At 39.2% G+C, this 18,397-nt stretch overlaps 2 protein-coding genes and 2 pseudogenes across 5 annotated transcripts in view; 3 read left to right on the top strand and 1 right to left on the bottom strand.

Annotated features, from left to right (window-relative positions):
- LOC137281521 (thialysine N-epsilon-acetyltransferase-like) overlaps nucleotides 1-18,397 on the top strand; it is a 127,212-nt gene that overhangs the window by 33,996 nt on the left and 74,819 nt on the right. The window lies entirely within an intron of this gene.
- Nucleotides 1,532-18,295, top strand: LOC137282069 (uncharacterized; annotated as a pseudogene).
- On the top strand, nucleotides 3,905-17,181 carry LOC137282070 (uncharacterized; annotated as a pseudogene).
- On the bottom strand, nucleotides 9,857-10,691 carry LOC137282071 (uncharacterized). The gene has a single exon (XM_067813813.1). The coding sequence runs from the start codon at nucleotides 10,487-10,489 to the stop codon at nucleotides 9,857-9,859; it is 633 nt and encodes a 210-aa protein (XP_067669914.1). The 5' UTR covers nucleotides 10,490-10,691.

The raw sequence follows: 18,397 nt of genomic DNA, 5'->3' as shown, positions 1-18,397 counted from the left end.
GGCACCTTTCACAAAAGTGTTTCTTTTCCCTGTGTTTTGATTGATCGTACAACAGTCGGTTGAAATTTTTAATCTATGTGTAGTGATATTTTTCACTTTGCTGTATCATAAATATATTGATTATTTTACTCCCATCCTTATACATTAAAGGACTTATCCTGTGCACTACTACATTTTTACTTTCATGCCCGAATACATTTATAGCTGAGTCTGGATTCTGTTTTTCTATTTGAGATATAGGGGTGGGTTCATCTATGTCTTTCCAATTGATCCCATCATCTTCTGGATAACTGGAAAGTCTGTCAGAATTTTTTTCAGATGGAAATTTAGCAGATCTTATTGTTGTCCTCATACAATTGTTACCACGGTTTTTAACGGTAACCATAGCGTGTTTGTTCTTAAAATACTCAGGCAGGGGTATTGGGGGTTTTGTATACAAAAACTAGTTGTATAATTAATCTCACATGTGGTGCACCTGTGGTTTTCCCTGCAAATTTGCAGGGATTTGGCAGAATGAGCCAAAACCCCCATTTCTAATACTACTTAGCCAGAATACCAGATTTTGTTTGTCCATCAGATGAAATGACATGATCTCAGAACTGCTGAAGACATACAACTTTACATACGGGGTGCCTAACTTTTTTTAATGTGCATATTATTAAACTCAGTTAGAGATTTCACGTGAATTTGAAAATATTTTGCTATAACTTCCGTTTCGGTTGCCTAAATGCTGCAGCCTACCAGGAAACATTTCAAATACAACGGCAAATCATGGAGTGCTGGTGGCTTTCACTGTTTTCCATTTTGTCCAATTTCGCATGTCAGCATGAAAATCACTGTTTGTCTCTAGTGTGTGCCATGAAGGTTGTTCTGAATTCATGGCTGACAAATGTTATTCTAAAGCTATGACCAAGTACCATAACTACATACATGACCAGAAATTAGGGAAACAAACATTTCCTTGACTAAAGTAAATGCCAGAAATGCTTGGAAAATGCTTTTGGACTTCAAGATCAATATGATGAATTTGACAGAACATAAAAGCACATACAGGATGCATGTATCACTCTACCTAATCGCGTATGTAAGCTGTGATGAAAAAATGCACTTGAGGGGGAACTTCAAACGGGGAAATTTTGACATTTGGAAATATCCAAAGTACGAACTGAAGTTGTGAAATGCAAACTATAATCATTCATATAGCCTCAACTAATTAAATTGCTCAAATATTTGTAAAATGTTTTGGTATTTTTTAACATCAATATGTGAAAAAAATGGAGCTATATCCAAAATAATTATGTAAAACAGTCTTTATTCAAACTGAAGACATAAAGTTCACCCATAGAACTTTCACTTCGTGCATGAGCACAAACTGGATAGCTTTGATAAGGGTGTCATACACCGTGCAGCTTATATAAACTGCATGAATGCAAAGTGCAAAAATACAAAATGAGATCAAGGATACAATAAATGTTTCGAACACTTATTGTAGCTCTGGTGGAAATGGGGTTCAGCTACACCAAAATGGGGGATGACAAAGCTGTGTTTGGAGAAAAGTACTTAATCCTACCCGTGCAATCAGCTTATCACAGAACATTTGGGGTTTCAAATTATATACCTTGATGAAACCTGGGGCCGTATTTATCAAACAACTAAGTTTTGACTTAAGAAAATGACTTAGCCAAGTCAAAAACTTAAGATTGTATTCACAAACGGGCTAAGTCTGAAACTTAGGTAAGTCCAGCGACACAAACTAAGTCAATGTCACTGAACGCGATCAGGTGATCACTATGGGATATCCAGGTTATTTATAGCCTACCAGTAGAACTCTTTTTACTGAGAGACAGAAATTCCCGTATAGAGCAGACGACATCAGCGAACAGCATCGAATAAGATACCATAACGGACAATACGAAGAAGAGGCGGCCTAATTTCACAAAAGAATAGTCACTTTTGCTAGCGGAGCTATTTGCGGCCAACAGAGAGGTGTTATAGGGCAAATTTGGGCCGGGCATCACCTCTGTGAAACGACAGGAGGTGTGGCAGGTATGTGTTCGAAGTTCCGCGATAACGAGTGTTATTTTGATGCCATTGATGGATTCGCTTCACATTACCACCTGACTGATAAAATCAGACATTTTCATGCACATGCCATGGTCAAAATTGTGGTTATGTTGGGTACTGTTTCCCGAAGACTTTTGGTGCCATTTGCAAAAAACGTGCGTACGTCATTTTATTCCCACACTAAAATTATGGCATTTGATCTGTTAGAAACGAATTATATATTTTGAAAATACATACTGCATTACACATTTTGTGTTTTCTTATGTTATTGTCTAAATAAGAACACAAATGCACTTGGTAACTAGTTCACATGTGAAAGGACACGTTTTTGTACCATGATTAAATTAAATATGTTAATGTAATTTGATGAGATTTTTCCCCATTTGTGTTTTTCTGTTTACATTTTAGATGATTACAGACACCCTCAACTCAAGCCTCACTCATAAAAGGTGAGGTTGAAAAAAAATGGAAGAACTTGAAAAGCTCATCTAAGAAGACTTTTTCCAAGTTCAGACAGCAAACCATTGCTACTGGTAAACCTGATTGCGTTTACAATATTATTTGTAGTTATCAAAAGGTAATTATGAATAAAGGCTACATACAGGGAAAAAGTGTCATCCATACAACATTTCCATACCTGCATAGTCAGTGCTTGTGTATACTGAATATTTTCAACTCACAAAGACCAGTGATTACCCAATGCCATTTAAAATGTGGTCAAGTGTAACAAGTGATTAGGTGCCTGACCATGAGGGCGGCATGGGCTTGAATCCCATCACATGTTCTAGAATCTGTACTTAGGTAAGGAAGTGTGATGCAAAATATAACATATGTTACAAGTTACAACATACACCTACAGTGATGTTGATATGTTTGTGGTATATTTCCAAAATGGTATCGTCATATTTAAGCAATTAATCTATAAAGTTCTTTTTGCATTTACAGGAGGTGGACCACCTCCCACTCCAGTCAGTCCGGTGACCAGTGCAGTTGTTGAGGCTATTGGAAGGGAAAATGTGAACCTGACAGGAATTTCAGATTCTTGTGATTCCTCTGCCCTTCAACAGCTTGATTCCATCACATCAAGAGAAAGGTACATGTGATAACCATTCTAATGTCAGTCTAATTTTATACAGCACTAAAAAGACTGCAGTATTTTTATTCAGAATGACCTCACGTTTACTTATGAAATACCGACTCGCACATTAGATCAGGGAGACTACAATGTTGTAGATTATCCCTGAAATACCGACTCGCACGTTAGGTCAGGGAGACTATAATGTGGTAGATTATCCCTGAGTAGATGTAACATGTGAGGTATGTCAGTACACTAATCACAGGTGCCAATTAGTCCCGGATTAGTGTAGGCTCAGCTATCTGAAAATACTGAACCTACTCAGGCCTCCACTTTTATCAACTAAACAACACTCAACATATATCAATAAAAATTTCATATTGCCCTGTATTTATAAAATATATAAGGCGAGACCAAATTTTTTTCTTGTTTTACGGATCCGCCAGTCGTATTTTTTCAAAGATATGAAAAAAAATAAAAATTAGTTTTCTCCGCCCCCAAAATAAAATTTTAATGTTTCGACTAGCCCATAAAGTAAACTTATGAAAGTAAAGACGATCCACAAGTAAGTTCTAGCAAAAGTGAGACAGGAAGCTGTTTTCATGATAGCTGAAGCAACGGGGATTCCTATTGGATAATGAGAAGATATTCAGCCAATCGTGTTGCATGTTACATTCAGCCATCCATCTGTTGGTGCGCAAAATGGCTGCTGACTCGCCGGGTGTGAACCTCACGAGAAGATTAGTTGTAATTCTTTGGTGCACGATGGCATACTTTGATGTGACAGTCGTGAAGTCAACAAAACACATGAAAGCCCTATTAGACATTGACCTTAACAAAACCGTAGGGGACCTCGCAGAAAAAGCACTGGATGCTCAGGGCCTACAAGACCACATGCTACTCGATAAGATATACGGGTGCGAGACTTCAAATGCACAAGGCAGTTTGTTAGACTCAAGGACGCCGGTATCAGTTCTCAGAGACTTCAAGCTGATTTATCTAACAATATTTGTGTTGGAAATCAGTACGTTGAGCTCATCAGTGAGTGTGAAAACCAATGCTTTTGATAAACTCATGGACTCGTCAAAAGTTGTTTACGACAAGTTACCAGACAGTTACCCTACACCTGACTCGGGATTGTTGAGGGGAGACTACAGACTGTATAATGATATATTAACACTCTTCAGAATAGAAGGAATTGGTTTCAGTCATGAAAATGTCATGGAGCTTTGTGGTATATCACATCACAACACGGCAAGCTGAGAGACAGAGGCATCAAGATACCTCAGATGTTTGAAACTTTTCATGGATATTATGACCACAGGACTTCGCACAAAGCACACCCAAAGTTGTGTAAATGAGAATTGATTACGTGTGTTTAAATAGAAAAAAATACTGTTAGAGCAAACTTCACCGTTCTCACCTGTAGTGCTGTAAGTGCTGACAAATATGTTCTGTAATACCTATTACTTTCAAAAAAATTGTGCCCTATATACACCTCATAAATTGCCAAAAGTAGAACACTTTTAGTATTCAAAAGGAATGTTTATGCTGATAAATTTAGCAACTCCTTTATTGAAACTGAATTTGTGAGTCTGTAATGGGTACTAAGTAATTGTGACTATCAAAAATACATGAAACTGCAAACAAAGATATGTTATTTACAGTAAATTAATCTATTTAATTTTGTTTCCAGATGCAGGAATCTAAGCTGAATGATCATATTGAGAGACTGTCATCAATCTTGATGTTGCCATGGACACATAAATTCAAGACACTTTTTAGGTCTGTTGAGGAACTGGTAGTTGCCCTGAAAAAGTATACAACATTTCTCAAAGGTCAAGTTCAGAGAACACAAGCCTGTCTCAATTCTGAAGCACCTCTCAGGAATCCAAACATGAACTTTTCATTGACAGTAATTGAAGCTGTTCCTCAAACTAAACCAGACTTTGAAAATTTAGAATATGCTTTATCCCTTCTGAAAGTGTATGAACCATTTGAACTTTCAGAAATATTGCCAGAGGGAAGATATGAGAGAAGAAAATGGTTAGGTGACATGCATCTGACATATCCAATTGCACACTATTCTTACCATCAGGGCAATTACCTAGGGGATATTCACTTTGTTTGGCGACTCCCGCCCCATGCTGACAGATCAGATGATAAAACTGTGAGGGCTGTGGCACAAATACATAAGACATTACCCATATATAATACGTGAATTATGAAAAAGACATTCTTTAGTAGATATGAGCATTCACTGTGTGCTTCAAAAGCAGTTCTGAGGAATGTGTACAGGTATCTCACAGATGACAGCAGCTCTGCTGACACGAGAGAGCAAGATGTTATTGATGAACGCTTGGAGACACTATTGTCACTTAATGACCCAGTTCTGTTATATGATTTGAGACGTATGAATGGAAAGGCAAAAACTACAAAGTTTGACGTATTTTGGAATGAAATGGACAAATATTTCAGTGAAAGAGATATGGCTGTGCAAGTAAGGCGACATGGTGAACATTTGTATCTTCCATACGCCATTAGTGTTGAAGACCTAGTTTCAACAATCAAGGAGAGAGTGCCAGAGGACACACCAGTACCATCAAATGAATGGGTACGTCTTCAGTTCTACCCAAGTAATCCGAATGTGAACACTGCATTGCAGTATACCGGGAGATTTAATGTAAAATTTGCTCTTCAGACATGTCAAATTAGGGGAAAACATGAAGACTCCCATTTTGTTTCTCCTCAGCTGACCTACCTCAAGAGTTTCGCTGTCAAGTACCGAGACTTTGTTGACTTTGTCTGGCTGGACGATAAGGCCATTGTACCAATAGGTGAAGCAGGGTCTCCAGTTAGTACAGGAGTTCGGGCACACAATTCTTCTCTTGCCCCAAAGAGTGGACCACATCTTGGAGCCTTAGATCATGACTATAATGTTTGTGGGGCCATACCATCTGTTGCGTTTAGGTCTGACATACCACCAAATGCATCAGATTCATATTTTAATGGTACTGCATTTGTAACTGTTAAGGATAAGGTCTTTAGTCCTTCACATGCTATGAGACATGGTTGTGAAACAGTGAGCATTTTGAAGTCTCATTACAGTGCTGACAATGTGAATGTGGACTTTCCCATTTTGATTACATACACTGATGATGGACCTGACCATAGAACCACTTTTGCATCTGTTCAGCTTTCAGCAATTGCCATGCTTATGTGGCTTGATCTGGACATGTTTGTGGCAGCACGCACTGCCCCAATGGGTAGTTGGGCTAACTTAGCAGAACGTGTGAATAGTGTACTCAATCTTGCTTTATAAAATGTGTCCCTGGAGAGAGAAATGATGTCAGAAGATATGGAATTCCAAATGAAACGTGTGTCAAGTTTGAAATCAGCACGGGACATGGCAGCCAGATGTCCTGCTTTTAAAGGGCCACTGATGCGGAGCGAATAATGTTTCTCGCCAACGGTCTAATTACGGAACCAAACTGCAGATTGGCCTGCGCCCGCTCCTTCGACCGTGACGGACAAAGGAACTGGGCTCCTGTCCATATTAGCAGAATTTCTTCACCCAAAAGAGTCAGGAGGCCGGATGCCCATCATATGCCATTATTTAAAAATATCCATGGTATTCCTTGTCTGATCGTAACAAAATATCCCAGCAGTGTAGTTTTTTTCGGATGCTTGGATGGTATAGTTACTCAGTTTGATCCTATTTCTCTGTTTTTAACCTCGATATTTAATCATGTTACATGAAAATATGATGCTTGGATGGTATAGTTACTCAATTTGATCCTATTTCAGTGTTTTTAACCTCGATATTTAATCATGCTACATGAACATATGATGTCTACAGGCACGTAGCAAGCCATTTGTTTCACTCCGGAAGATTGCAAAGCTTTATATTTAGGTAGTTTTGAGTGTTGGTTCAGCTGTGATAGCAAATATCATACGTAAATTTTGGTAGCTATGGTAGCTACAATGGTTTATTATTTATGATAATAAAAACACACAGTTGATTTATTTGAATTCGTAAACAGTAAACGACGACTTTGCCTTTGGTAGAGAAATCTGAGAATTTTCTTACGTAAAAAACCCCTTTATTTCACCTATTTACCAAAGTACACAGCAAATGCCTGTATGTATTCCTTATGTAACGAAATTCCGTTGGTATCCTCAAAACAGTTTCGGCCCATAAGTGTTTTCAGGCTGCATGCGACACAGAGATTACATCTTCCTTGCTGTAACTCGCGTTTGATGGTGTAAACCTACACGTGTTATTTGTCATCATTCTCTGGATGGTCAATTAATGAATTTATAACAGGTATAATTAGTAGTAACACCACTCAGGTTACTCAACAAAGGTTCCCATTTGGCATTTCTCCTGTCTGGAGTAAATACTCAACATTATAGATTAAGGTCTGTAATGGCAAATGTATTGTATGTTATGTAATATGTGCATGTAAGTGATGCAAGAGGGTTTATCAGCTGAGTTACAAAAACAAACATCGATCAAAGGATTAACCGATAACACACTGATTGATTAATTACTTTTGTCAAAAGGTAGTGTGTGTAGATGGCTACACCCTGTCGTAAAGTGCGATTGTAAAAACAACATCCTCCCTTCAAAGAATTAACCACCCTTGCGTTGATTGATTGATTGCTCATTATTGGTTAACTAAATTACTTAGAATAGCGGACATCATACAGTTAGTTGCCAGGTGTGCTATCTTGGGTGACCAGTGAGAGGTTTATCAGGTTTTCACCAACGAAAGACGTGAAACGATGTGTTACTTTTTCACAAATTAGACAGTTGTGTAAGACACGCGACACAGAGCAGGATTATTTACCAGCTGCAGATGAATGGAATACGATTTCTTTTACGTGGATATTGATGGATACATTCCTGAACAAGGTAGTAGCCTGACATTGTTCCTATAAAATTAGTCTGTTTTACATTCATTATTTGCATTTTGTTTTAATTTATTTGTTGTAGCATTCAGCAGAATCGATACACACTTGATCGCGCATGTGTGTGAAATAGGACTCACATTGGCAATCTATACAATGTATAAATGTTGCTGTTATGTTAGAAATTTACTATGAGTATAAGCAGACCGTGTGTTCTTTTATTAATTTTCAAAATCATACAAATATGACAATAAACAAATTAGGGTTATGAGTCAAAATATAGAGACGTACATTGGCTTCGGTATTTTTCCGTCCTAATAGTTTTTTACCATTTCTACCACTGGCAGATGATTAATCTTCAAAGTGTTTCATTTGTTTTCATAATACATTTGTAATGAAGTAAAAATGACTTCACCTCAGTTGATCTGTCTATAATTAAACTATCAGTTGCACATACGGACTGCGCAGCAGAGGTCACGAACCAGTCACGAATTCTGGGATATCATCCGGATACTCACTGGAGAAAAACAATAACAAAAGTTTACACCAGTCCACGGAAATTGCTCCGCATCAGTGCCCCTTTAAGCATGAATTATCTCAGTCAGTGCAGCCTGTCTTAGATATTCTGGAAGAAAGGTTCTCTAAACTCAAGATTAAAGGAGAACCAATTCTCATCAACACACCAGCAAATGACACCAACATTTCTGACTTTTTTTCAATTTTGAAAGATGTGATTGATAATGACTTGAATGCTGACAAACTAACCAAGAAAGACTTGGACAAGTCTGAAAGGTTGACAGATTTCATGGAACATCATTGCCGCATTAGGCATTATATGTTCAAAGTTAAAAAATGTCCAAAGGAGACTTCAGAAACATGTTGGTATTGTGTTATCAACCCCCCTCGACTTCCAGATGATGTCTTCGATGAAGTTTTCTTTGTTCCAGATCCTGTCATTTCAACAAATGACAGAGAAAAGTTTGAAGACTTTGACCTTGTCTATGGGACAGTGACTGATGATAGTGCTCGGCCATCTCTTTCATCATCCTTGGATGCAGCTCAAGATAAAAGCAACAAAAAACTGCTTGTTGCCAACAAAGTAAGAGATTCTATTGTAGACGCAAGAAAAACAAACGACCCAAAACTCGCATCCACAGGGTTTAATGGTGCGTTTTGAGTTGGCAGACGTTGACATTAGCCAATGGATGAGGTATGGAAAACTGTAAATAAACAATTGTAATATTACTTGGCCATTAATATAATGCATTAACGAACTATCACCTAATATCACGTTCAGAAATATTGAAACCATTTGACGACATATCTATACAAGAAGTAAAGTTGCAAGACTCACATTTGTCTTCCTTAGTGCCATGTTACGTTTTTCACAGTCAGAGGAGACATGTTTTCACAACATGGAGGCTGCTCACACACTGAACATATGATCCCAGCACCGCACGTGCTTTTCATGGTCACATGATCGGAAAGTGATACTAGGATATATAAACAAATTAACTAAAACTGCAAAAGTTTCAGTGAAAAGCGGGTTTTGAACTCCAGATGGTTAGCTTACTATCAAGGGAGGTAATATCACACACTAGGCTGAAGTGATAGGAGCACTGAGCTACGGAGACACTACAAAGTAATAAAGGCATTTATAATGCATATGAAAATTATGTGATATCTGCATGCGGAAATTATACACAAAATATACTGTATGAATCTTGCATTAACACACTCGGCCTCATAAACATACGAAAGGTAGTTTAACAAACATACATAATGCAGTGTTCTATGAATACCTCACATTCCAACCTGTGCTGAGCCCGGTGGGAGGAGCAGAAACAACTTGTGAATAGGTCGTTTTAACTCTGCGCCTCTTGTTTTCAACAAAACACTTCTGACAGTACCATGCGCATCGGCCTCAGTCTTGATTACACGACCCAACGACCATGCACTCCTGGGTAGAGTGTCCTCCTTGATAAGAACAATGTCATCCGGTTGAAAGTTCCTCTTAGGAACATTCCATTTTTGGCGTTGCTGCAGAGACTGAAGGTACTCTTTCTTCCATCTGGACCAAAAGACATTTGTCAGATACTGAATACGTTTCCAACGTTGACGTGCGTACACATGATTCTGCTGAAACGTACCAGGCGGTGGGATAAAAACATCAGGCTTCATCATAAGAAGATGATTTGGAGTGAGGGGGCAAAGGTCATCTGGATCTCCAGAAACTGTAGTAAGGGGCCTGGAGTTCAGGATAGCCTCAATTTCACACAGTAATGTTCTGTACAGTTCGTTGTCAAGGTATGACCCAAATTCATGAAGCATGGGCTTGAGAATGTTAAGGACAGACCTGATCAATCTCTCCCAAACACCACCCATATGGCTTGCTGATGGAGGATTAAAGCTGAACTTTATCTCCTTGTTAAGCATATAAGAATGAATGGTTTGTTTTTCAAGCTGATCCAAAGATTCTTTGAGCTCTCTAGCTCCGCCAACAAAGTTTGACCCATTATCACAGAAGATTTCTTGAACTGGACCCCTCCTGGCAGTGAAGCGACGAAGAGAGTTAATGAAGGAACTTGTATCGAGTGAGTTAGCCGTTTCAATATGAACAGCTCTGCTACTGAGACACGTGAAGAGCACACCATAGCGCTTGACACACTTCCTGCCATCCTTCAAAATGTGTGGTCCAAAAAAGTCAATTCCTGTGTAGGTGAATGGACCTGCTGGATTCACTCTACTTGCTGGCAGATCAGACATCATCTGTGTACTTGTCGAAGTTTTAAACCTTCTACAAAACACACATTTGTTGATCACACTCCTAACAGCAGAATTTGCCCTAGTGACCCAATACCTGGCCCTCAATGCAGATAGAACATGATTCCTGCCAACATGCCCAAGCCTAACATGAAAGTCTCTAATGATCAGCATGGAAACATGGTTCTTTTGGGGCAGAATAATGGGATGTTTTGTGTCTTCAGAAATATCAGCCCTACTCAGGCGTCCACCGACACAGAGAAAGCCATCTTTTATAATTGGGTTTAATTTGTACAATGGGCTGTGTCTGCTTACATTCTGTGCTCGGCCTCGTTTATCTACTGCTTTCAACAATGAGTTCATTTCAGACTGGTATTCTTGATACTGGACAAACTTAAGGATAGCTTCTCTAGCATGAGACAACTCTTGAACAGTAAGCGGTAAAGATGTTAAGTTACCGATTTTTACGTTCTGTGCCTTGCACTGGAGGAAAACAAAGAAACGTCTGTAGATTGCAACAGCTCGTTGCAACTTGTGCCATGATGAGTAGTGTTGGATCAACGTACACACAGAGTCCTCTTCACTTGATCCCACGGTTCCTGCAACAACTGATTTCACCACGGTCATAGCAACAGCTCCCGAGATATCGTTACTTGCAAGACATGGTTGCTCAGGCCAATCCCTCTCAAAGCATCTGAGAAATGGTGGGCCCTCAAACCATAGTGAAGATTTCAAAAGCTTGGCACATGTAGTTCCTCTTGAAGCAATATCAGCAGGATTACTTCGAGAATCAACATATTTCCACTGTTGAGGATCCGTGTAATCTCTTATAAGCTTTACTCTATTAGTCACAAACACAGGGTACCTATTTTGGTCATTGGTGATGTAGTGAAGTACTGTTGTGGAGTCTGTGTAGTATGTTGTACTGTCAATGACCATGTAGAGCTCCTTCTGAAGAAATGTACCAATCTTCACTGCAGTTGTTGCTGCTGTCAGTTCCAGTCGTGGTATAGTGATGGTCTTGAGAGGTGCAAGTCGTGCTTTACCCATCACCAGAGCAGTGTGAATGCTCTCTTCATTACAGTATCGAATATAGGCTGCACATCCAAAGCCTGTAACACTTGCATCCGAAAATATATGGAGCTGGGAAGAAACTACATTACCAAAAGCAGGTGGTTTTAAACATCTTCTTACCTCAAGGTCTCTAAGTAACTCAAGCTCACATAGCCACCTATTCCAGTTATCGCAACAGCTCCTTCCTACTTGGTCATCCCAGTCAAGAGACTTGTCCTTGCACAGGTCTTGCAATATTTTCTTGGCTGGAAGTAGAACCGGAGATACAAGGCCAAGAGGGTCTTAAAGGGAAGACACTGTCGACAAAATCCCTCGTCGTGTAGCAGGCTTTTCTGGCAAGTCAACTGAGAACTGAAATGAGTCAGACTGAATGTGCCATTGCATACCGAGAGCCCGTCCCATGGGGATGTCATCGCAGCTAAGATCTATGGCTTGGATATCTTTAGAACAATGATCTGGAGGAAGGGAAGACAAGACATGCTTACTGTTACTCGTGAACTTTGTGAGATTAAATCCCCCTTCAGCACATGCTGATTGCAATTGTGAGGTCAGCGTGACTGCAGTCTCTTCATCCTGAACAGACTTAAGACAGTCGTCTACATAAAAGTTTCTATCTATTGTATAGGCAACTTCAGAATCATACTTGTCCTCAGACTTACGTCCAGATGCTTTCAGAGCATAATTGGCGATACTTGGGGAAGAAATAGTACCAAAGGTGTGAACAGTCATTCCGTATTCCTTCAAATCACTGTCTACATCACCATCCGGCCACCAAAGAAACCGCAGGTAATCTTGTTGCTCCTTGGGTACTTTTACTTGATGAAACATTGCTTCAATGTCTCCCATGAAAGCAATGTCTTCTTTGCGGAACCTGTTGAGCACTCCAATCAACGAGTTGGTGAGGTCTGGACCTTGCAGCAACACATCATTTATTGACACACCATCAAACTTGGCACTGCAATCAAACACTACTCGGATCTTGTTGGGTTTACGGGGATGATACACACCGTGATGAGGCAAATACCAGATATGACCAGGTCGACCACAAAGTTCACTCTTTGGAACCTCACAAGCGTATGATAAACTTCATTCTTTAACATCTTTTTTCTTTGCCACAAAATACGTTTAACAGCTTGCTGTCTGTTACATGGCATCACATCATTTTTGCGAAATGGTAGTGGAATCTGAAAGTGACCATCAAGAAACTTCATATTCTTATCAGTGTCATCTATGAAGCGTTTATCTTCGATAGAATATCCTCGCTGACCAGGTTCCTGACCTAAATCATGCTCATTGAAATGCAGCTCAAACAGTTTCAGAACATTCTCAGGTTTAATACACTCACCGACTTTCACCACTTCTTGAAGAACTATTCTGTTTCAGACTACCGTATTGCTCTGGAGATGTTGGGTAAGTTGAAGTGGTCCATTCACTATCCAGCCAAGTTTGTAGCAGACAGCAAATGGTCCTGCACCCTCTGAAGAGATTATCCCTTGCAGCTGTAGAGCTTCCGGACAGTTGCACCCAATCAGCAGTCCTATCTCTAAGTCAGGCTGATATGCTAGGAGCTTGTCTGCAATATGACTAAGATGAGACACACGTTTTAGAACTTCAGGCTTAGCGATGTGATCATGTTCAACAGGCATTACATCGCGAGAAAATGTGCGTGGCAGACAGAGTTACTGTTGGACATGTCAGAGACTATAAGATCTGGTACAACTGATGTATTTATGAGATCTGCTCCATTCATAGTCTGTAACTTTAAAACAGTAGGCAAATGATTGGCATCCAATTGTTCCCTCAAACTGTCTGTTATAAAGCAGCCAGTACTACCATTGTCCAAGAATGCATACGTTGTAACTACCCTCTCACCTCCCTTCTGTCTGACGTTTACAGGAATGATCGATTGAAGGATAGTCTCTTTAATATTGGACCTAATGGAGTTACAATTTGATGTGCTCATGGTTATCTTTTCCATAGGAGTCTTGGTATCTGATGTTTCTGTTGAGTCTTCAGATTTCTTGATAGGCTTGAAATTCTCATCATGCAATGCAGTTGGGTGACGTTTACCACATATCGTGCATTTTCGCCTCTTCAAGCATCCCTTGACAGAGTGATTAAGTCCGTAACATCCAAAGCATCTATTGTTCTCCCTCAAATAGGAATGTCTGTCTACCAGGGACTTGCTGCAAAATGCACTACAATTATCAATGTCATGAGATTCTTTGCAGAAGTAGCAAGATGAGTTTGTCTTACCATTTGGAGCACTGTCAACTTGTGTAGCAAAACTCTGAGACTTGGAAACTTGTGGTTTATTACGTGAAGCATCATTAGCTTTGCGAAGACGATCATTGCTCACACAAAGTGCTTGTTTACCAAAAATTGGCTCATTTGCTGATCTAGCTGCAAAATCTACAAAGTCTACAAGATCTCCAAATCCAACATACTGTGCACCATTCATTCTGGCTTTGGTAACATGATCTCTCCATCTCATCTGTAGATACTGTGGAAACTTCTGCACAATTGACTGCATGTAGGGAGCATGGTTTAAAACAGACGTGAGATATGCTGTCCATCACATGATAACACTTGATGAGAAAATAGGAAAACTGTTTAAGTCCAGAATAATCATCATTTTTTAGGGTAGGCCAAGACAGCACTTTGTTCAGGTATGCTGATGATACTTTATATGGATCTCCATATTCTCTGAGTAGCAAATCTCTTGCAGACTGATAACCAATAGTCATGTCCATATATAGGCAACCAGAGACAAGATCCTTAGGCTCACCTTGTAGGTGCTGGTTCAGGTAGTACAACTTGTCTGCATCAGAACTTGCATGTGGGATGATCCGGGCGTCAAAAGCCATTATGAAAGAAGCAAACTCTGTTGGGTCACCCCGGAACTTTGGAACTTCTGGCTTGGGTAGAAACATTGCGTTGACCATCTATTTCTGAGTCTCAACAAAAAGCTGACTACAATTAACATCTTGATCTGGATGGTTATACCTCTTGTTCTCGTGAGTTATGTTAGTATGAGATCTTTGAGATGCTGGCTGAAAATCCATAGCATCAGGGTTGAGAACTTTCTTGTTTAGTCCTTTACATGGTGAAGAGTGCCTTTCAGTGTGAACGTCATATTTGCCAATGTTAACACTTCCCGTATGCATGGGTACTTTATGCTTTGTCTCACTGAGAGAAGTATTGGACATGGAACATTTTCTGCCATCATCAATGACATTTGAGACCATATGCTTCGATTTCAACTCACGATGATGTAGATCAAGTGTTTCATAGTCCTGACGTTCAGCTTCAGCAAAAACTTGCTCACGGGCAGCAGACTTGGCGATAGCGATGTCCAACCTCATTTCTTCAATGTCCATCTTGGTCTGCTGCATCATCTTCTCCATTTCCAACTTCTTATGCAACATAGTCCTCTCTGCGAGTAGACCTGCAAGCTTAGCCTTTTCACATGTATGAGAAGATACTGACTTACTGACACTCGTACATGATGTGGAAGATTTAGACTTCTTACTTTTACACGAACATGTAGCAGATACCGACTCATTCTGAACTTCTACCTCCAAATCTTGTTCAGTGGATTGGATCCAGTGCTGGGTCAAGTCCTTGAATGCCACCATAGAGTTCACCCTGGTGTCTACCATCTGCTGCACACTGTGCACCTCAGTTGGTTCTAACTCGCTGCAATAGAGCTCAGCACAGGCGAGGTATCTAAAATACAACTGGTTAAATGTATCAAAAGCAGTTTTAACTAAATGCAAATTGTCCACACTTTCCATCAAATCATCAAGCTTATTTCTACATTTAGTAACAGCTGAAAGTGAAGCAACAACTTTACGTTTCAGCAAATATAAAGAACAATGAACACCATCACTTCTGTCTTGCGTTCCACCAACAGCACCCTGGACACCTTCGAAGTCATTATCATCAGAACCGCTCTCACTGCCCTTATGAATGTCACCAGTTCGGTTGTGCGAATACATCATTCACGTTGCACAACAAAGTCAACATATAAGCACCATACCTTGCTGACGTTGAATACGGTGTCACCACACAAGGTTGGATGAGTGGTGTAGCAATACGACCTCATACAGTAGACATCGACATTATCGTTGTCATCCTCTGACTGTAAATTTTTCCATACAAATGTAGACGCAAGAAAAATAAACGACCAAAAACTCGCATCCACAGGGTTTAATGGTGCGTTTTGAGTTGGCAGACGTTGACATTAGCCAATGGATGAGGTATGGAAAACTGTAAATAAACAATTGTAATATTACTTGGCCATTAATATAATGCATTAACGAACTATCACCTGATATCACGTTTAGAAATATTGAAACCATTTGACGACATATCTATACAAGAAGTAAAGTTGCAAGACTCACATTTGTCTTCCTTAGTGCCATGTTACGCTTTTCACAGTCAGAGGAGACATGTCTTCACAACATGGAGGCTGCTCACACACTGAACATATGATCCCAGCACCGCACGTGCTTTTCATGGTCACATGATCGGAAAGTGATGCTAGGATATATAAACAAATTAACTAAAACTGCAAAAGTTTCAGTGAAAAGCGGGTTTTGAACTCCAGATGGTTAGCTTACTATCAAGGGAAGTAATATCACACACTAGGCTGAAGTGATAGGAGCACTGAGCTACGGAGACACTACAAAGTATAAAGGCATTTATAATGCATATGAAAATTATGTGATATCTGCATGCGGAAATTATACACAAAATATACTGTATGAATCTTGCATTAACATCTATATCTTGTGGTGACTGCAAGAAACCAAGATGCATTCATGCAGAATCAAAACTCTCATACAGTGAGAAACAGGCCATTGCTCATGTGAAAGAACTGAATGGTTACACTTGTGGATCCCCACTGTTTACTTCCTTCAGCAAGTTCTACAGCACTATTATTGTACAGCAAGGTCTTCGGTGCTCTTCACTTATGGAAACAACCTATTATGCAAGTACGACATTCTCTATGCCTCAGGTGTGTTTTCATTGTGGCAATGCAAAGACTGAACATTTTGCAGATGATGCAGACATACAGAAACTACAAACTCAATATAGTATTGTTAGACCCATATGCCGTACATGTAAAGCTGCTGGGAAAGAAGCTGTTGTACGAGGAAAACGTAATGTCAAAAAGATGAAAAAGTAATCTAGTTGAATTCCAATTCATCTCTTTAGATATTTCAGTTGTGAAAGTTGTCTGTTCACACAAGGAAATCATTTCTTACTATGTTTAAGTTTACATACTGGAGAATATGAAGGTTTTAATGCAAGTTCAAGTTCAGTGTTCATATTATGCAATTCTGAAATCTTACAATTGAATCAGTAAGTATTATTGGTGCTGTATGTATTATTTTTCTTCTGTGTGCTTTTTATTTAAAGTATTAAGTGCAGCTACACATTCATGCTATATAGTTTCACAAGGGTTTTCTCAATGTTTTATGTCATGTTATTTTGAGGTATTGATGAATATATGTTTGCTATGTCTAGTGAAATTTGTCAAAGCAAACATGGCAATTGATGTTCTTGTTTTCTTTCCTTTTTAGTGTATTAAAGCCTGACAGGCCTAGCTTTGTAAAAGTAAGACTTCACTCACTCAGTAATAAAAAGACTTTCATGTTTTGTTGGAATTATCAACTGGTAAGGATGTAGATGCAAGGTATTTTGCTAAATTTTCAGATGTGTAAGAATGAGTCGAAATTGTGATTGTGATTGTCATTTGAACTGGAAGGTTCATACAGGAAAAGATTGTGTGTTTTTTATTGAAGTTGGCAATTCACACAAAGTTTTTGTATTGCTGTCAAAGCTGGTGGTTTGCTGCTGAGAGCATGCCTTTATGGTTGTTCAGTGAGTTGAATTTTCTGTGAAAATAAAAGATAATCACATATACAAGTCCCTTGTTCACTTTTTTCCATGTGATACAACCCATGGTGTTTTTGTTTTGTTTTTTTTTTCCTTCCTGCCTTTAGGTTTTCTGAGGACAAAAATCCGTAAAACAAGAAATAAAATTGGTCTGGCCTAATGTTCTAAAGTTTGGGGGAAATTAGATTTTATGATTGAAATACATTCCTTCCCGATCTGCCATGAATCTGAATGAACATAAAACACAAGGCTCAGGATGTTTCATTCGGTTATATATTTTACAAATGCTGATTCATCTCTTATAGCCCAGTCATGGTCAGTGACGATGTCCAGGACACGCTGATTACATACCAACTGCCAGAGATGACAACAGTCTGCCAGTGCCAGCATCAGCCTTCTGTGGAGTCATTACAGAAAGAAAAGCTTGAATTAGAGACTGAATGTTTGAAATTGAAAAGAGTGTATCTTACTGAAAGAATTAAGAAACTGGAAGAGTAGAATGTACAGTATTGACAGTATAGGATAAACCCTGCAATAACCGGTATTAGATGTCTTGCATTTTGGAAAATGAAAATAATATATTAATAATAAATGCATTTC

Source organism: Haliotis asinina, chromosome 4, assembly GCF_037392515.1.
Source record: "Haliotis asinina isolate JCU_RB_2024 chromosome 4, JCU_Hal_asi_v2, whole genome shotgun sequence".
NCBI classification, from domain to species: domain Eukaryota; kingdom Metazoa; phylum Mollusca; class Gastropoda; order Lepetellida; family Haliotidae; genus Haliotis; species Haliotis asinina.
Note: the sequence above shows the minus strand (reverse complement) of the source record. Positions and strands in the feature narration are given on the sequence as shown.

What these genes read in the sequence shown, in the direction of transcription:
- LOC137282071 (XM_067813813.1), bottom strand. Translation starts at nt 10,489, where the DNA reads ATGCTTAACAAGGAGATAAAGTTCAGCTTTAATCCTCCATCAGCAAGC.